The sequence below is a fragment of the Fringilla coelebs genome (genome assembly GCF_963513975.1).
Source record: "Fringilla coelebs genome assembly, chromosome: 6".
Classification (NCBI taxonomy): Eukaryota; Metazoa; Chordata; class Aves; order Passeriformes; family Fringillidae; genus Fringilla; species Fringilla coelebs.
Window position 1 is genome coordinate 23177180 of NC_140034.1, and position 20804 is coordinate 23197983.

Below are 20804 nucleotides of genomic sequence, written 5' to 3' on the forward strand. Positions count from 1 at the left end.
AACGCGTCATTTAGATTGAGCCCCATACAGTTGATTTCAAAAAATTCACACCCATGAAGGATTTTGCAGTACTTTGTAGGAGTATCTTTAGTCACTTGGTGAAATGGAAGCAGATACATATAAATATACTGTAACAGTAGTTCATGCCCTCAAAGGATTCAACGCTAAATGATTCTGGATATCTGAAGTTGTTTTGTTCCATGCCTCTCACCCAAATGCTATAAATTTTAGCTCTACAGCCAGCACACAGTACCTGGCATCTCTGGGACAGATTACAGGAGAGACAAAGCAGTGCAATGCTGTTTAGCCACTGATTTATTTTTAGTTGGTTGAATAGCATCTCTATCTGGATTGTGATCACAATGATGACTGTGAGAATTATATCCCAGCAATGAGTTCAAATATAGCCCCTTAAAAGGAGTGGCCTTGCACTTTCTAGAAGTGGTGGATGGATAATTTTGCATGGTTAGTAAAAACACTGATTAGCATCGTAAAGCATTTGTAATTTTTGTAGCATATTCTCAGTAGCTTGTAGTGGATTGCCAGGTGCAAGGCAGAATGCAAAAGGATTAGAACATAAAAGTAAGTCTAGAATAGTTTTTAAGAGGAACATTGTTTCAACTTTTTATTGTCCAAAAGAAGAAAATGCAAAAATGCCACAGCAGCTGACGCAGAAGCAGTAAAAAAAAGGTCTAATTACATAATTCATACACATTCATACACATTGTTTCATGGAGAAAGCAAATTAGTGTTGCTTTCTGCCATTTACCATAGATAAAAGATAATTTTGGTGTGGCAGGAATTGACTACTGCTAACACTCTGTGAACTTTGCCAGTTGGGAAAAAATTAGAAATTTGGTGTGGAAAGGCATATTTTCTTCAATGGCCTTTGCTGTCTCAGACTATTGAGACATCCAAAGGTTTCCATTGCTCTTTTGCTAAAACAGAACTGAAAGCTGAATAATTCATTGCTCTCTTCATCACTTTCAAGACAGCGATAAAACTGCGTTAGAGATATTTGGAAAGATAAAAGATATCTTTTATCACACAAACAAAATAGTTTGAATTTTGTCAGTGTGTCATGATTGGCAGCTGATATTAATGTTTACTTTGGGGAGACACCCATTTGTCTATGGGTTGGTGGTAGCGAGAAGGAATACCTGCCTCCAGCTGACTGCCGAGCTCCCACAACGCTTAACGCAGCAGATTAAGCTAAAATAGGTCATCGCTTCATCTGGAAAGTTGTGTAACAAGTTATCAATCTCTCCTTCACCTCTGTTCAGGGTTTTTGAATTACAGGAAGCATTTCATTTTGTTAGCCTCCACTATGTGGAAACATTAAGGCATGTCCTTGCAAGACTGTTATTTCCTAACCTGCAGCTGAAAAGATCTTCAAATGCCTTCCCTCTGCTCTAAGTTTCTTTGCACACTCAAGGGAAATTGCCCCATTGCATGTTTAAGTGCTTTTAAAAAAAGCTGGGGATTGTGAAGACACTCACAGCAGCTCTGTACCATTTTATTTCATAACACACTGAAGCACTAAAGGATCTCTGAGGGGGTTTTATAATTAGATCTGACCTTGCCTGTGTGGCAGTTTCTCGAATAATGCATCCACGGGAGGAGGCTACAACAGAAAGCAGGGGATAAATTTGTTGGTCATAAATGTAACTCATCTAAAAATGTACCGTGACGAAATGGCCACAATAGAAAGGGATTGTAGCCAGTCATATATTTGCTTTTTGATGATTGAGTTCACACTTTGATTTTAGAAAAGGAGGCTACTTTAACATGAATGAGCTACTTCCTCTGGAAAATAAGGCAATATTGAATGTTTTAAACATGTTAGAAGGCTGGGTACATATCACTGGTTTGAAGAACGTTCTGCATGAAGAAATTTGTCATGCTGTGCCAGTTTTATCAGAATTTTATGGTACAACATTTCATATCTTCATATGCTATCAATCTCTGTTTCTTAACGTTTGTGAAATAATAGCTCTTTCTGCCTTAAGTGCTGCAATGGAAAGAATGTTTTTATTTGCAAATATACTTTGACATATTGCAGAAAGAGCCAAATATTTATTTTATTATGGTTACGTTTCCAAATAATTTAATTGTCCAAGTAAGGGAAGGTTTGTGAACTGATAAGAGAATTAAAAATGTGTTGAAATGTCCGTCAAGTGACTGAAAATCCCACTTCAAACAAAAAACTGGAGCTTAAAGGGCAAAGGTGTAATGCTAGGAGGTTTTTGTTGTTTTGGGGGCTTTTTTTGTGAATTTTGTGATTTTTTTTTTTTGGTGAAAGTTTTTTTATTTCCCTCCAAGTAATGAGGTCACTCCACCACTGTACATTTGGGTTTAGTGTCTGTTTCTGCAGGAGACCTTCACCATATTTTCTCAGTAAGTGTGAGCACAAGCAGGTAAAAGTGCTGAAATGTTCTTTAAAATGCTCTGCAGGTGAACATCCAAGCATGAAATTTGCTTTAGATTGAAGTTTGTACCGACTCCTTGTTATTGCTTGTCATTAAAGATGCGTTTTGACCAGAGAGAGAACACAGCTGGTGATGTTTAAGGAATAAAAAGTGGAACAATGGTGTAATATTTTTTACTCAAGCTAAAAGAAATCAAAAAGATATTTTGCTTTCTAGCAATGTTACTATCCATTTATTTATTCCTGCTTTTCCTTACATCTTGGCACACTCAAATATTTGCAGCTTATCCTAGGAGCTGACTGTGACCGTGGTGATCATAACCACACACCTGTGCAATTTGCCTCCTCCCTGTTCACAGGTTATGCACAGAACAAGTCACTGCTCCCACCTGTGCCTGTTCTTCCTGGCAGCTGCACTGCCAGGCCAGGAGGCTGGGGATGGAGGTGATGTGGTGCCAGGGGAAGCAGCACCCAAAGCTGGTCAGTGGTTACTTAATCCTGTCTTCCTAAAGAGTAAAATGTATCAAGAGGGGAAAAAAAAAAGAAAAAGTAGATCTGAGTGTATGCTGGAAAAGGAGAGAAAAAAATAATGCTCTATCTTCAAAAATTATCATAATTTTATTTGCTGTTAAAAACACTTGGATACTCCTATTGAATGGTATTTGCCAGGCACTGATGCAAAGAAGCAACACATCTGATAAAACTGAATTTTCTTGTGTGAAGCAGTCAAGAGGGAAGTTACTCCTCAAGCAATGAAAAGCCCCCATACAGCAAACAGCGAGCGTCTCTCCCAGCGAAGGGCCTCAGCCGCGAGGCAGCCTCACGGAGCTCCAGGCTGCTGGTCCATCCCCAGAGCGCTCCTGTGCCTCAGAGCACGCTTCCCTTTTGCTCTTATTTTCCAATTCTTTAACAAGCGAAACCATTATTAAGTCGCTCCCCTCCGTTATTACTGGATCAACTTCATTACTCATTTGTTTCATAACAAAACAGCCCCCCGGAAGGCTCACGCCTGAGCACCGCGGCCCGCGCCCCGTCAGGCGCCCCGGCCCGGCCCGGCCCAGCCCGGCCCCGCCCCGCGGTGACGCAGCGGCGGCGGCGGCGGTCACGTGCGGCGGAGGCAGGCCCAGCCCGCCGCACTCGGAGCCGCCGCCATGCCGCTGCCGCCGCTGCCCGGCCGCCCCCGCCTCGGGCGGGCCCCGCTCCTGCCGCTGCTCCTGCTGCTCCTGCTGGTGGGCCCGGCGCGGCCCATCTCCTTCCAGCTGCCGGGCAAGGCGCGGAAGTGCTTGCGGGAGGAGATCCACCGCGACACGCTGGTCACGGGCGAGTACGAGATCAGCGCCCCGCCGGGCTCCTCCACCGGACCCTCCGCCAACCTCAAGGTGCGGCCCCGGCCGGCCGGGGGGGCGGGGGTGGCCGGGGCGGGCGGCGCGGCCCCGCCTCCCCTCGCCGGCCGTGCGGGGCGGGGATGGATTGATGGAAGGAAGGAAGGAAGGGGTGACGTGTTCCACGCGTGACGCCGGCCCACGCGTGAGCCGACAGCCGCCCGGCCCCGGCCTGCACCGCACCGCATCGCGGGACTCGCCCTGTGCGAGGGGCCACCAGCCCGCCCAGGAGCTCCGGGCGCTGGGCAGCGAGGGACCAGGGCAGCGTTTTAGCTTGAGCCAAATAGGAGCTTTTTCTCCCCAAAGATCGGGTTGCTGCGGCCCGTCCCGTAGTCTGCCATTTAATCCGCACACGGTGCAGATTATCCGGCGCCTGAGAGATGGGCCGCTGCGATAAAGCTGTACCCAGGCTGCTGACACCGTGTGAGCAGGAAAGAGTTATGGTGACGTGGCTTTCCGAGGGCCTGGCACAATGGGATCCTGGCACAGTGGAATGGGGACTGAGAAAATTTTGCTGTACCAGGTTCTGGTAGCCAAAATGGCTTTTCTCATCTTGCTGTGTCGCGGCTTGCATGGATTTTAGGTAGGCAGATATTTGCTGCAGGGAAGAAAATGATCCTGAAGGATCTTCAGGAAGTACAGGATTGGCAGAATATTCATGACACATGTGTGACACGCCGCTATAAAACTTCAACAGCTTCACTTTAATTCAACAACTTCACTTAAATTCTGCCCACAATCTGCCTTTCCTAAGCTTTCTTCAAAATTCCAGCCTAGCTGAATAAGGTCTGTTGCTATGTAGTCAGTTCATTATAAGACTTCTGCCCCCTTTTTTATTTCTGTCTGCATTCCCAAAGATTTCAATAGTAAGCATGCAAACAGAGACAGACTGGTCCGCTCAGGAGTTTCTGAACTTGGTGTTCTTGAGTATTTCAGACCTCCTGAAACCAGGTTGTCTTTCCAGCATCTGCCTACCAATGCCTGAAAGTCCTGACATTATTGACAGTTGTACTCAGTTATGGCTGAGGAGGGCTTCTTCTGGAGTCTTACTTTTTTTAAAATCTTGTTGTTCTGTTCTTGCTTCATTTGTTAGAGGAAACTCATCTGTGTATAGGCAGAGCCAAGCAGCATTAAGGCTTTTAAAATATGGATGTAGTATTTGCCTGGTAAGGCACATGTATTTGAGATGGAGTGCCATGTTCCCATCTGTCTCTTACTGCTTGGCAACCAAGCCTCCTGGTTCTCAGGTTGCCCCCTCTTAGGTCAGTTGACCCCAAGGTTTCTTCCAAAACTCACTTTCATGACGCAGGACTTATCTAAGGAGGTGGTGGTGAACCAGTGAATCCCATGTTTGAGTCTTGGTTGGCTTTGCTGATGAAGCTGATATCCAGGTCGTACTGCTTATTGAAGTTCTTTTTTGTTCAACCCATAAAATGAAATAATTTTTAAAAGTCAGTTTGAAAAGCTACAAAGGAGAAGAAGTAATGTATGCAGTTCTTGCTTTCATTCTTATTGTTCAGGTATGCTGTGTCCTCCCAGTATGCTGGACTTGTTATAAGTGCTGAAACCTCTCTGATAGGTGCCTGCTTTCTCTGTGGTCTGTGTGGAAAGGGTCAGTTCAGGGCATGATGTCTGCAGGTACTCTCTGTTCTGCACTGCATGGTCTGCTCTGGCCCCTTGGATTGGGCCACTGAACAGAGGAGGGAGGAGTGTGGTAGTTAATTGTGTCCAGGCTCAGTTCGGTTCCTGCCGGTGAGCTGGGATCTGTGTGTGCGATAGCCCAGCGCTAACAGTGGCACCCTCTGTTTCGGAGGAATCCGCGGGCTCTGCCAGCTGCCTGCTGCGGGGGGCGTCGGGCGCCTGAGCTCTCTTTGGCAGCCACGTGCCTCTGCCCCATTGTCCAGCCCGACCGTTTAGGGCTGTTTGTCAAGGGCAAACAATGCCCTGTCTGTAGGGCATTGCCTTACCGTAAATAACGTTAGAATAGCATGAAAAATTCCTTTCAGGTCGACTCCCCCACAAGCGTTCTGGCTGGGCTATTAGCAGCTTCTCCCGCCCTCGCACACCCGGCTGAATGGGCAGTGTATTTGGCTGATTTGGGTAATGCTATTCAGTTTTGATGAAAGCGGATAGCAGAGCTTTTGCTGTCCAGAATGCTGTTCACTAGCTGCAAAGGGCAGAAGTGGATCAAGCTGCATAAAGATTAGCTCTGGTGCCTACAAAGGCATAAGAAAATAGTGCTCAAAATAATAGGGGCATCTGAGAGCTACGTTGTTCTGACTACTTTTTGTGATGGAGAACCTGATGCACGGAATGTATGGTGTCATGCTGTTGAGGCATCTTGGTTAATTGTGACCCCTCCACTAAAACAGCACATGCCATGTCGTGAAACATACAGAGTCCTTTACTGCAGAAGGGCCTGCTCACTTGGGCCCAGTGCTTCCCAGTGCCTCCCAGTGCCTGGTGGCTTTCAGACAGGAGGTAACTGGTGGCTTGTGGCAAGGCGATGGCAGCACAGCTGCCTGCACCTGGCTGTGCAGGTGTGCTTTCATCTGCTTGCCACTTGAAAAGAGGTACAGCTCTGAGCTGCTGCATGGGGAACAGTGCTCCTTGTTGTTCTCAGACACTTGACAGCATGTGGTGCAGGGGCAGCTACAACAAATCTCTTAAAAAGCCATTGTGGGATAATGTGTATATAGAGGAAGCTTGTTCCTAAAGTCTTGCCTGCTATGGTTTATACCATAAAGTATGAGTTTATATAGTTGATTATTTTTCCTGCCTAGTGCAGCAGCTCTCATCCATGAGTAGGTCCACACTTTTTTTAAATCGAGTGCCAGGGAGGTAATTAGGTGCTCTAGTAAGAATAAAGAGTGTTTCTGTAGAATAGTTCTGGGTACATAGCCCTTTTGCATGGCCTTTGTACAGGGAAAAAAGGCTGGAATAAAAGAGAATGTCTGACTTACCTTTTCCATGCCACAAATTATTTTGTGTACTTTGGTCTTATTTTTAAAATTATTCCCAAGTTTTTTACTTTCTTAATCTCTAAGACTTTCAAAGACCCCTAGTAACTTTAGTGTCCATGCTGTTTCAGACATACCTGTTAAAAATTAGCATTGAGGGAAAATGGGAAGCACTACAGTGGAATACGCACTGTTCGTTTTCATGCAATGTTGTAACACCTTCCGTTTTTTTCACCCCTCTCCCCAGAGTGTTTCAGCTGGATAGAGCCTTTAATTGAGCACAATTATTCTCAAGTTTGCGTCATGAAATACGTGTCCTTTCTTTTTATATTCTTTGTTGAAGCATTTTTGCAGACATTCCACAGTTTTTGCCTATTCTTAGTAGTTTCATAGACTTAGTGCAAAGCCAGTCATTATTCTGTCTGTGTAGTCTGAATTGTCCTCTGAAGTGGCCACTTTTATGGATATTGGCACCCAAATCTTGTGTAATTCAGGGCCACACTCATGGTTTGCTTCTAGAGGAACAGATGTACCCTTCTCCATTTCATCTTCTGGGGAATGTGACTCTTGTCCCTTAAGTCTTCTCCCTATCTCTGTTGCTATGGGAATTCATGAATGTTGCTTGCAAAATAAAGGCAATGAATGACAGTTTGGTTCAGCTACAGTTCTTACATGTAGTCTATATTTGGGATTCATAGGAGGAAGAGAAATTTGTGGGTTTCAGTTTGGGATTTTTCTGATTATTTGGTCAATAGATTTTTGGTGGTTTTTTTTTGGGGGGGGGGTGTTTTTTGGTTGTTTGGTGGGTTTTGGGTCTAAGAGTCAATAATTACTTCTTAGTCACTCTGACTTTGTCAGTTCCTGGTGTGGATGAGGAAGGGAGGAATTGATGTAGTCACAAAGAAGGAGGGAAACTGTTGAAAGGAGAAAGCAGCAGATCCAGAGGGGAGGCTAGGATTACTCTTGCTGCACAGACAGCATGAGCTCACGGCAGCAAAGTACTGTGTTTCTTACCTTCATTTTTCCTCTTACAGATAACTGACTCAGCTGGGCACATCCTGTATGCCAAGGAGGATGCCAGCAAGGGCAAGTTTGCCTTCACCACTGAAGACTATGATATGTTTGAGGCCTGCTTTGAGAGCAAGCTTCCTGTGGGTAAGTGAAATGAAAGGTGTGCTGGCTGTTTCTAGCTTCTGATTAAGTTTGTGTAGCTGTGTGGATCAGGAATATGAGTAAAGTGGTCCACAGAACACTTTTTGACTTTTAAAGCTGATCTTCAGAAGGTTGTGGCCAGTCTCACTGCAGAGCATCTGCTCTGTGTGTTTCATTTGAAGTAATAGTATGTGGTTGTTGTGTAGAGCACTTGGGTTTCCTCTGAAAGGGGAATTGGGCATTTCTCCTGCAGAGGTCACCACAGTTGCAATGAGCGGCAGTACCAGTGAGCAAACCACACTTCCTTCTTTTGCCAGTTCATGCTTCTCCCTGTCTTGCAGTTGAGCCAGGGCAGAGCTGGGTGCCATCATCTCCAGGACCTCTCTTTCACCCCAGCAGGCCGTTTCTTCCCCATTTGTTAGAGTGTGATCTATGCACAATGTGTTCTTGGTAGCTGTCCTGCGATAGGCTGACAACTGTTTAATGAGGTTGGATTGTGTTTGTTAAGGGAATGTGTCCTTGATTTGCACCCACAACTGCTCTTGAAGTGGTCAATAAAGGGAAGGGGAAATGAGCAGGGACGTCAGCTTTGCATTTGTGCTACAAGGATGGTTGCCTAACGAGGGCTGAGGCTTGTTTCCTGTGAGTGTGATGCATGTATTGCCCGAGCTCAGCTTCAGGACAAACTGCTGAAAGTGGCCAATGTGTGGGCTCTAGTTTCATCAGTGGTGCTCTGAGTGCATGCAAGTTTGTAGGTGCTCCATCTTCTCAGAGTTCTGCTCCTTGGGCCTGGTTTTTCTTAGGTCTTATCCTAAAAGATCCCAGAGTATTTCACAGAGCTTTCACTTGCAGCATTCCTCAAATCAGTTGAAAGGCAGCTGCTCTTTTGCTATTTCTGCTCTATATACAAGATGTAAATAGTTTGCAAGTTGAAGAGAACTTTACAGAAAGAGAAGGCTATATTCTTTGCTGGGATTGGGAGGGATCTGGATCACCTCTTCTATGGTATTTTATAGATAAAATAGTGACTCCAAATGCTCAGTATTGTTTTTATTTTACTCCAAAGGTACGACTTCCAAATGTTCCCTAACACATTGAGACATGCAGGCACTAGTGACTCATCTGGGAGTCACTCGTGCTATTTACTTTCCAACACCTGGGTATTTGAAAAGTCTCCAGACAGTCCTGCAGACCTTTTCATAGCTTCCATGTGATCACACACTGAAGTGGGAAGGGTTTCTTTCTTTAGTTGTGTCTAGACTCTTAGTTTGGTGCTTTTGAGCAGAGGTTTTCTGCCTAGACCAAGCCCCTTACCACTGTTTTGACTGTGGCAAATGTTTGTTCCCTGACTCCTTTGTTGCAAGTTCCTTTTCAAGCTTTCAATATGGTTGAGGAGTAGTATTTCTAAATGCAGTTTCTACCTTGATGACCTGTGGGGCACTGAGCTGCCAAAATATAGAGCTCATCAACTGAGCAACTGGATTCTCTTCTGGAGGCTTTCCTTTTGGACCCAGGTACCCTACATTCCACCTGGAGTATCTCCAGACTTCCCATGTCTGTGCTGGAAGTCAAGGAAGTATTAAAGTAAGGGACATGACACTGTGAGGCTTGATCATCTGCAGGACTTGGTTAAGGTACATGGAAAGAAGTAACCACGTCACAAGGAAGTACCTTGTTTCCTCTGTAAGGTCAGGATGGGAGGGGGGGAACTTAGCAAGTCTGTTTAATTCCCATGTTTCTTTTTAAAGATTAGGGTCTTTTTTCCAGTCTCATCAAGTAGGTAATCAGGACTTAAGGCAGCAGCCAAGGAGGATGTTTGTGGAGTATTGAAAGAGTCAAACTGTTGGTAGAGGAAGCCTAGAGCAGTTGGATCTTAGGGGTCCAAGCAACTGTGATTTCTCAATCCCTAACCACAGACATGAGGAAGAGGAAGTGAGAAAGAGATCCTGTATCAAGGGTTCACCTTATCAGGGTGGAGGAGTTCTTAGGGTGCTTCTTGGAGCTGTGGGTATTTGCATGATGGGCTTTTTACCCTCTTCCAGGCAGTATAGTCCTGTCTTTCTGACCAGCGCTCTGCTCCCAGGCACATTTACTCTCCCATGATATGCTGATCTCAGGTGATCAGCCTGGCCTTACTGCATTCTCCCTTTAGGGCTCTTCTGTGTGCTAATCTTTAACTGTATGCTCCTTCTGTAATCCTTCTCTTCCCAAACTTTAATAGTCTTAGGACTCATTTTTTCTGGAATTCCTGTGGGAAAACTTTTTGGTGTTCAGTTCAACCATCCTGCTTTTCCACTGACTTCGCAAATTAAGAGCTCCCCTAATTTCCCAGGAAACAGGTCAGTACTCATGTGAGATGACCTCTTGAAGACCTGAAGAGTTTAGGTATCAGGAATGTAGGTATCAGTTTAGTTCATGATCTTTGAATTTCAACTGTTTTTCTCTTTGCTGCTGATCCAGCTTGCTCGGGTGAGCCTTGCCTGCCAGAGAAGCAAGGGGTTTCAGAGGGTTTGATGACTGTGAAGGGAGCTGCCTTGGGCTTAGTAAACTTATAGGAGAGCAGCTTATAGGAGTTTTTCCCTGCCAGTTCCTGACAATGTTAGCCTCTTGCAAAATGTCTGCTCTCCATCCCTTTGCACCTGGCAGCTTTAAGGTTTCTGGTTTCTTACTGCCTTGTGGCAGCTCTCCCTTCCAGTCTAGCAAATTAATTATTCTAGCTCTGTTCTTCTGTTCACTGGTCTTCTAATCTTTTTCATCACTTCCTGCGAACTTCAGCTCTCAAATCAAGTTGCTATAATTTGAGCACCGTTAAAAAAAAAAACCTCTCACTGAACTGTGTGCTGTGAATTTTTTTCCTGCAGCTACTGTTGTCTATCCTACCTGCCTATCTCCATGCATGCCAGTAATGTGTGTGGCATAAGCAGTCAAAACTTGTAGTTGGGGAAAAGAGTACTGGGGGTTGTATACAGCCTGTCTGTTCAAGAACAATGCTGGGATTTCAGGGGTTTCTTACAGTAACCAGCCTTTTATAAGGAAACAGCAAAATTCCATCCTAATCATAATTTATCTGTTGGGCTCTTATATAGTGCATTTTCATAAAGAAACTTAGGAAGTGGTTTGTAGCTGATGGGCACCATCTTCTCAGTGGATTATTCATTGTCCTGCTAGCAGTAGAAGGTGATTCTACTCTGGTGTTGAAGAGCTGTTTGGTGGGTGGGTAGAAAAATAAATTTGGGATGTTGCATCAAAGATCTGGAATACTTCCTAGCTCCAACTGGAGTGAGCCAGCATAACCTGTACATTGAATTTGTTTGTGGACTGAGGGAATGCCCACCTGGCAGCCTTCTGAGACAAAGTGTGAGTATTGGACATGCTCCTGGATAGAGACTCTGAAATTCATAGTTTAAGTAAATTCAGACCTTGTGTTTTGCTGGTAGCCAGTTGAGGACAGCTGTATGTCCCAACATGCTGGGATTTGGAAATGTGTTACATACAGACATTTCCTTGGTGGGTGGTAGAGAATGATACTCAGATAAGCTGATGTGCAGCATTTTTGAGAGTATCTGATATGACTATCTTATTTTTTTTCTTCCTCTTGTGAATGTTCTCAGATGTGACAGTTTGTAGCAGTTGAAAGAAGCTATAAGCCACAGGTTTCCCTAGCCTGGAGGTATCAGCCTTGAAAGATACCTACTCTGCTGGTGACTGCAGCCTTATGTGCTGTTTGTGTGGCTCCAGCTGGCAGCTCTCTGAGGCAGTGCTTTTCCAGCTTCAGAAGCCTCTTGCTCTCTTGGGGTTTGCCTTAGCAGTGTGGTTCTTGGCTATCTGAGATGGTAAAGGGATTGCCTTGGCTTCTGCAGATATTCCAGCATGTAAGGATCAGTAGTCCTCAGAGGCGTTCCTCAGTTGGAGCAGTTGATCAATTGCTCCTTTGAATGCCATTTACAGCCGTTTAAAGCCATTAACAGCCCCAGTCACCTTGACAAGTTGCTTGTTCACTTCCTGTGAACGTGGGCCTCCCAGTTGAATATTTGTCCCTCCAGTGACTTGTCTTTCACTAGGCTGTCTCATAGCAGCTGGTGTTCGTGTTCTAATCCTCTGCAGTTTTTACAGTGATTTGCATCTTGCAGACACTCAGTGCTTTTGGTTACAGCTTGTTCTCATTATATTTGGGAGGCTCTCCTTCAGCCAGGATTTATTGTGAAGTCTCTGTATTTTTAGGCTGGACTGTGCTGCCTCCGCAGTTAGCTGCAGACATGAAGGGAGGGGAGGGGAGGGATTTGAGTTCTTCCTCACTGGTGGGAAGAGCTGGTGATTTCCTGGCAGGCTGAATGTTTCACACAAGGAATCCTTTCATTATGCTTCCAGGAACAGGGAGGATGCCGGACCAGCTCGTGACTCTGGATATGAAGCATGGCGTTGAAGCAAAGAACTACGAGGAGGTATGTCCCCTGGCTGCCTGCACTGCAGGCTTCCCTTTCCCAGCACTCACGTGATGCTTTTGTAGATCTGGGCTCATGATGGGAAGCTGTTTTCCCAGTGGGGATGAAAGCCTGTCTGCAAACTACAATTGCAGTGGAGCTTTGTGTGTTACAGGAGGAAAAAAGAAAAAAAAAAGGGACAAACAACAAATATCAAGTAGAATTGATTCTGTACTCTGGGAACTGGAGACTTTCTTCACTAGAACAGCATGACCCAGCTTCTGGGCATAGGTATTCAGAGGCAACAAGACACTGAGAGGTGAAGTTTCCCCAGCCCCTGCAGCAGAGGTCATCTGAATTTAATATCAGACCCTCTCTTAAAGGTCAAGTTTCAATGTTACTGTTCTTACCTTCCTGCCTGTAAGATGTACTGGGTCAGCAGGCCTGAAATGGCTCTTGTGTGTTTCTAAGAACTGGCAGTGTATCAATGTAAAGGTGTTTGGCAGAGTAGCTGCTGTGAAATGGGTATTTGGTTTGAAGGCGTGACATTGGAAATAGGCATAAAAGCCTCAACATTTCCATCTTAGGAGGACATAGCTTGCTTAGGCCCAAGAACTGGCTGTAGAATAGCTGTTATTTTTTGGCTGAGACAGTCCTGACTGGTTTGGATGCTGAATTTTTATGGCAGCTATCATGCTTTTGGCTCACTAGGATTTGGGATCAGTCATCCCCCAGTACAGACAGAGCCTGTGCCTGAGAAGATGAGAATTATTGGTGGAGAAAGAGTCCTGCGAATGATTGCTGTGTCTACTGTGCATAAGGGCATGGGAGATGCCGTAGAGAGGAGAGTGGGTAGCACAGGAGGCTGTGCATGGTTCCAGATAGGAAATCAACAAAAATCTGAGATAGTAATGCTGGTGTTTTTATATCCTTTCAAACTTTGGGCTGTCCGGTCTTGCATGGTTTAAGTTGGCTGGGAGCACTTCCTATGTGGACTGTAAGGAGGTGCTTGGGGTCAGGGAAGAGCAGAGCAATCGTAGCTTAAGTCAGTCTGGAGCACATCCTACATGGAAAGTAAAAATGTGCTGGGGGTCAGGGAAGAGTGGAGCACTATAGGGCCAGTGTTTATCCACCTGCTACTGAGGGATTGCAAGATGTTGAAATTTTATGCGGTGAATAACTGGGAGGATTATGTTTGCTATATTTACAAAATCCCTTTAAATACCACCCCACAGCATACTCTAGAGTTACTTTACTGTAGTGCTACCTAGAAGCACCATTGCTGTGCAGAAAGGTTCTCTTATGCCTATGTATCTACATATTCACTGGTTGTACTGATGAAACTGTCTTGGAATAAATGCATCACTTATGCTCATTGAGGGAAAAGGTCCATGGACAAATACAAGAAAAAAAGAATTTGGACTTGCAGTCCCACTTGATACCAAATGCAGATCTTGGCAGCCCGGGCAATTATCCTTGACTTGTGAGGACCTCTCAAGGTTGTAGACTGTATTGAGCCTTGTTGAACAGATGTCTACAAAGGACTCAAACTGACTTATTATTTGTACAGTTGCTATAGATGTTTAACCACACTGCTTTGCAGTGTGGGTTTTCTTTCACCATCTCTCTTCTCAGTTTGCTGTAGTAGTTGTGAGTTTCGACTTGACAGGTTGCTGTAGGGTCTCAGAGGGCAGGAATGTTGCTTGGGTTTCTCTTGTGGAATCGCAGCCTTTTTGAGCCTTTTGCTTGTGATATTCATGTATTTTTGGGTACCAGTGACCTGTTGTACAGCCCTAGTCCTTCTTGTTGAATTGCTGCAAGGAGACTTGATTCAGGGAATTTAATGAGGGTCACTGATACTGTCCAAGTCTGGCTTCATAAACTTTCATAGATCCAGACATTCTTAATGCATAGCCGCTGGTGCATAGCCGCTGGGATAGATTAGAAAATCTAACTGCAATGTCATATCTTAATTATCTGGGTTTGGGAGGAACAACTTTATTCATTCAAGAAGTACAAATGAAGATATATAAAAGTGAAAATATTTCTGGTGGCACTAAGAATGTTTGATGACCTAGGGTTTTTTTTTCCACATCGACTACTTCTTATCAATTCTCGGCTATAGTGTATCTCTTTCTATGCTAGAAGAGAGTTAGGCTTTGACAGATCTTTAAGTGACCCCTGGGAAGCTCATTGGAGTTGTTATCCTGGTGCTGACACTCCAGGTGTTCTTTCTAGGATGATGATGTTCCGCCATCACAGATGCTTGGTGGGCTTTTTTACAAAATCTCTTAGGGCAGCTGTGCATATTGGGTTCATTAGGGATAAAAGGTTCCAGGACTGCCCAGGGAGGTTGTGGTGTTTAAGGAAAGACTAGACCTGGTTCTTAGTGCCATGGCCTAGTTGTCATGGTGGCATTAGGTCTTAGGTTGGATCTCAGAGTTCTTTTCCACTCCGCTTGATTCTGTGATTCGGGATACGCATCTTGGAATACATGCAGGACTAAAAGTAGCTATTAGATTGTAGTACACCTATTAAGAGCAGCTGAAGGATGCAGATGGAGCAGATATGCCTTGGTTTTTCCTGGTGGAACCCTTGTAGCCTTATGTGAATGAGGAAATGGGCCCTCAAGGAAGATAATGGAGCTGGTCAGTGTGAGGCTAGCTTGTCAGTACAGCTGCCCAAGACCTTGTGTGTGTGTGTCACAGGCCTGCTGCTCTAGCAGTGTCAGCAGAGTCTGGGCTGTAGGCATGCAAACTCCGGTGCTAGTTTTTCAGCAAAGGTCTCTGCAGGCAGATATGTGGCCAGGCCACAGGATTTTGTTATTACAACCTATTGGCTAGAAAGCAGGAGGGGGGTTAACCTACTCCTTCCTACCCCTCCTCTCAAACACTCCAACTGACACTGCTGTGCTGGCAGAGCTATAATATACAGCTTGCCTCAGCATAAAACCCCTCAGATGATTGTTTGATGGCTTGCTGCTTGCTAGGATATGTGTGTCATGTGGAGACCCTTCAGTGGAAGGGCTGATTAGCTAGCACTGGCTTGGTCACGAGCATCTCTTCAGCTCTGGCTCTGATGCCCAGGCAGCTGCATCTGGGAATGGCAGTTTGGGGATACCTTCGTGCTGGGTGCCCTTTTGCCTGCCTGTCAGCGTGGATCACTGAGAGATGGCCCTCATGCAGTTTATATCTGAATAATCCTGTGAGGCTGAGATTGGTGGTGAGCTGCAGGTACTTAGTGTGTTTTCTCTAACTCATTTTTCCTCTACTGCATTACTTGGGGACACAGCATCTGGCCTTCATGGCAGGGGCCTGTCACTTTTTGCTAATAGTGACAAATTCTGTTAAAGAACCGCAGTTACCCAAACCCTGGAGAGGGGTCAGGAATTGCAGTTAGCTTAGTGTCTTTGTATCACAGGTTTTATGTAATGCGTGTGTCAGGTTATAGCCACAGCTGGAGCAGGCACACATGTCTACACATTCAACTTGAACAGTTGCTGTTGTGTGCTGTGCTTTCTAATTGAATTTTGCAGCGGATTTTTGGTTTTGGATACCAAGAGTGTGAGCCGCGGGCCGGGCGTTGTGCACAGCAGCGATGTCCTGCCTGGCCCAGCGCTGCTGGGGGATGCGGGTTGTTCCCGACGGAAGCCGGGCCCGGCAGCGGCCCCGCAGCGCCACCCGGTGGCTCCGGGGTCCCCTGCTGCCCTGGAGGTTCTGTCTGAGGGATAAAAGCCCCGAGCTCTTGTGGGATAATCAAGCCGCTGCTGCTGGGAACCGGGCTGCCTGGGCTCTCTGGGGCATTAGCGAAGGGAGTGTCGGTGCTAATGGCCTGTGTGCCTATGGAACTGTATCTTTTACATAGGTAAGTTAGTCACCTGTATCTCAGTCTGTGACTTACACTCACTGGAGGTTTAGTCGTGTGGCAAGAGCTTCTACCCACTCCTCAGAAGCCAACTGTGAATTAGCTAACATGAAGCCAAATAAGGAAGAAGTGTGCTTGCATGCATGCTGTGCTCCTCCATTGTGTAGGAGGAGTAGTAGGAAAGTGTGTTTCAGAAAACAGGTGGGAGAAGTGATAGTGTTTTATGCAATGGTAGTTTCTGGCTCGTAGAGGTATTTCCCGAGGGGAAGGATGCCCCAGATCTGTAGCACGTGGGGAGGAACGGTTCAAACTGGCAGTAAAAACCCTCGTGGGAGCTTTTGGTTTTGGTTCAGTGATTTGACTCTCCTGTTTTCTAGATTGCTAAAGTGGAGAAATTGAAACCCCTGGAAGTAGAATTGAGACGTTTGGAAGATCTTTCAGAGTCCATCGTTAATGACTTTGCCTATATGAAGAAACGAGAAGAGGAGATGAGGGACACAAATGGTGAGAGACTGTGTGCCCCTTCAGAGGGATGGAACTCTAAAAGCCCTCATTTCTGTTAAATGTGTTATTAGGGCAGCATTTGGAGATCAAGCAATTATAATGGTCTCTGCCTGTTCTGTTCCTAGTAAGGGAAACCTGAAGCAGTCATTGGGTCTTGTTCTGTCTCTAGAAATCATTTCTTTCTGTCTCCATTCCTAATGGGAATTACTCTGTTCCATTCAGTGTTGCCCATTAACCACAGCTTCACCTTGTTCCCTCTTATTATCCTTCTTGTTGTTCCCTCTGCTTTTATTCTCAAGTGCTGCTGGTTCTCAGGTACCCTTGCCTTCGTGCTGTCTTGCTTTTGCATGGGGGAGGAGAAGAAGTCTTGGGAATTTTGCCATCTCGGGTGCATCCTGTGATGCCAGACTCAGGTGCAATGGTTTGTTGTCTGTTTCAGAGTCGACAAACACGCGGGTTCTGTACTTCAGCATCTTCTCCATGTGCTGTCTCATCGGCCTGGCCACCTGGCAGGTTTTCTACCTGCGTCGCTTCTTCAAGGCCAAGAAGCTGATTGAGTAAAGGAGCAAATCTTCTTTCCCCTCTTCTCAGACCCAGCTGGACACCGCTGGGAGCTAGCCATGGCCTCCTGGAGCCATCTCACAGAGGATACCCACTGACTGGAGCTTTTCTGGAGGAACTTGGACCTTAAAGGGGGAGGGGAGCCTGAACATCAGAGGCAATGGGGGACTTGTGAAATCCTGTTGGATGTTGAGGGTGGGGGAGGTCATGATGGGTTTGGGTATTCCTGGGGCAGCGATTAAATAAAAAAAGATGTTTCCATGACAGCTGCAGCAAATTTTTTGCGCTGTCTATTCTCCTTCTATAATCATGGCTTGATGATGTCTCCCATCTGTCTGTGACTGCAGTGTTACTCAGAACCACCTGACCCTGCTGTGCTCTTTAGGTGGCATGCAGGTCACACTGGGGCAGAGCAGGGGGATTCCCTGTCCTCACCAGCTGGGATCTAAGCGTCGAGCAAATGGAGATGAGTGCAAAGCAATAGGATTCATCATTCCAGCAGGGCCTGAGAATAGAGGGACTTCCAAGGTTTGGTCCCTGTCGTGGACCTCTGTGTTTCTCCCTGTGGGAGCTGGTGTCTTTGTGCTGACAGGTCAGAGCACTTGAGCATATGGTGATTTAGCCTGGAGGAAGGGGAGCCTTCTAAGGCAGGCTTGGAAGTGTGTTTGAGCTTGGAAAGATGCCTGCTTTGCTCAAATAAGCTATCCAGCCTTGGTCCCACCCTTCCCCCACATGTTTGTCTTGGATTTGCCTCTTGTTTTGAAATGGTACAGCGGCTTTCCTGAAAACCTTGGTCAGGAACAGCCTTTTGTGCAGGAGGCCTTCCTCAGATACAGTCACAGAGCAGATGGGAACAGGTCATGCTAAGAAACTTGCTCTTACATTGAGCAGGAGACTTCTCATCTGTCCAGGCAGCTGGCTGAATGTCATTTTATGAGACCTCAGAGCAGGGTGAGCTTATGCTCACGTGAGGCATGAGGGCCTGTACCCTGCATTGAGGTCTGGGGGTACAGTAGTTCTGTGCAGGGTAGCAGAGGAGTTGGAAGAATGTGGATGAACTGAAAAAAGGCAGGACAGGGTGGGAATAGGCTAATTCTACATCTGAGGGGGCAGTCTGTACTGTACTGTGTCCTCAACAGACCTGTTATGTTCCTGTGCAGTACTAGATAGCAAGAGCCAGCAGCTTCTCACCATTGCTCAGCTGTCCAGATGGCACAATGTTAAAAAAGCCAGGCTGGGAAAAAGCGGGCAGGTTAACTTCCTGGACTTGTTGCAGTTTTTAGGCTGTGATTACAGTTCTGTCATCATCTCTGCATTCCTTCAGAGCAAGTGGTTCAGCAGCACAGGTGTCCTGTGTCTAGATACTTCTGGGTAGGGATGGGGTTGTCATGGCCCTGGCCCAGCCTAGCAGTTTCAAAAAAGCTATAATTTCTCACCTGAGTCTGATCTATTACTAGGAAGGAAACAGTTATCCAGGGTGAGGCAGTGGAAAAGAGGATGTAAAGATGATCTCCTGTCATCTAAATACATTAGTTCTTTGCCATTCCCCAGTTCCCAGTTGTTAATTCCACTGCAAGTACTTTGATTGCTTTTAATTTGTTTGGTTTTTGATAAAGCCATATTAGGATCCTAAGTCCACTCCTCTGCCCTTGTATCCATTTTATCCTTGTTTGTTTTTGAAAGCTGTTACAGTGCAGAACAGCAGCAGTGCCACAGGACTGAATTACAGAAGTCATTTGAAGGTAGTTTTAGGTCCTACAGTTTGAAGCCTGTAGATCTGTTAAGGTTTTGCTTTTGTTTTTATATAACTTGAAAAGACAGTACAAGAAAGGGTCTTTTCCGGTCTTGTCTGTTTTGATATCCTCTCCCCATCCTTATCTGATTACAAAGTTATCTTAAAAACGATGGTGAGGCCTTAAGTTCCCCAGGTGACTGTTACACTCTCATCGTTCTGGTGTTATGTTTTGATCTTTACTGTACTGGAGTAGTTACTGGGGAGCAGGTGCGGGGGACTGGTGTGGATTTACCTGTAATGACTGTTTGGGAGACTTTTGTCAGCTTTCTCAAATAAAAATTTTTTGGGGAAAAACAACCCACTTCACCTTGTTGCTGTGAGTCTTGTCCTCTTTGTGCATGTTCCTACAGGCTCCTGTTCCCTGAAAGTTGACCTGTTCACCTGAGGAAGTAGCAAGTAAACAGACTCCCTGCAAGCCTTATGCTTCTCTAGTAACAATTCTAGACTTGGGAATGGTGCACGGGCTTCTCTGCGGAGTGGGACCAGCACAGCAAGTGAGGTGTCCTAATACAGGTTACCATTTTTGCCTTTCTCCCTCCCCCGTGCCTAATTATATTGCGCTATGGGGAGGAATTTTGAGGCTTGTAGTGAAACAAGGGCTTGTGCTCTGGGGTACAAGATCCAATTTTTCACCGTCAGCTCTCATGTAAAATTTTGTTCATTAAGGCAAACAGATGTACTTTCAGTTTTGTACTTTAGAGGAGATTGAAAACTGTTGCAGAGATGAGTTGATACTATGTGAGTGGCAGATACTGAAGAGGGTGGTTAGGTATTTACTGAAATTCTTCAGATCTCCTCTGCTGACCCTGCAAGCCTTTTGTTACTCAGTAGCCAAGTGAAATATGCCACGTAACAAGACTGGGGACATAAAAATGCTAGATAACTAGTTAGTACTATCAGGGACAATTTCAGGAAGGGAAATTCCCAGATCCCTAGATAAGGATTAGCCTCTGCAAGTTCTTTCCTGGGATGAGTATTTTGAGTATGTGAAATCATACAGCTGTTTGCATGCGGTAGGTTGGTAGTGACTCTTGGTTGTTTTACAGCACTGGGGATGCAGGGCTGGTGTCTTCGTTCCATTTCACTTCTGGGAAATAGCCTAAAGTTGAGCTGTTGCAGATGCTTGGGTCTGAGCCCATCTTTGTATGTGACAGATGCATCAGTAAATCTGTAAATCTGTGATTGCCTGTAGCAAACTGCATCAGACGTTTCCAGCCTCTTCCACCCACTTGTCAATGTGACTAACGATTTAATTATCGCAGTACTTAACTCAGCACGTGAGCATTCCTAAGAAAGGTTTATCTTTGTGTATTCTGCCAGCGTGGGCTGCACCCTGTACAGGGTGCCCAGTGCAGCTGCTGTTTGCGTACGTGTGGGAGGGGACAGCATTTCACACACTTGCTCATTTTTTAGAAGCTGCTCAGGTATGTGAGAAGTAACCCAAGTGTACACCATCTGTGTTATCTTCTGACTGGCAGATGAGAGACATTTGACTCGAGCTAGTTTGGCAACTGGTTGTCAAGATGATGAGGGGATTCCTGCCCATACATTTTGACGGGTCCTGAGGCAGAGGTTTGGGAAAGTAGCTTGGCCTCTCTTTACCTCTGTCAATTCATGTGGTATATTTTTGTCTCCCATATCTTGAGCTGTGTCCCTGTGCTGTACTTGTCTTTCAGGTGCCTGAGATGGCCATGATTTTAGTGAACAGAGTCTTTGGGAAATGAACTCCTAAGTTGA

At 45.6% G+C, this 20804-nt stretch overlaps 1 protein-coding gene across 1 annotated transcript; it reads left to right on the forward strand.

Annotated features, from left to right (window-relative positions):
* The first annotated feature begins 3523 nt into the window (after positions 1–3523).
* On the forward strand, positions 3524–19364 carry TMED10 (transmembrane p24 trafficking protein 10). The gene is made up of 5 exons (XM_084207274.1): positions 3524–3807; positions 7805–7925; positions 12291–12364; positions 16585–16711; positions 17151–19364. The coding sequence occupies exons 1-5, from the start codon at positions 3580–3582 to the stop codon at positions 17270–17272; spliced, it is 672 nt and encodes a 223-aa protein (XP_084063400.1). The 5' UTR covers positions 3524–3579; the 3' UTR covers positions 17273–19364.
* The last annotated feature ends 1440 nt before the right edge of the window (positions 19365–20804 follow it).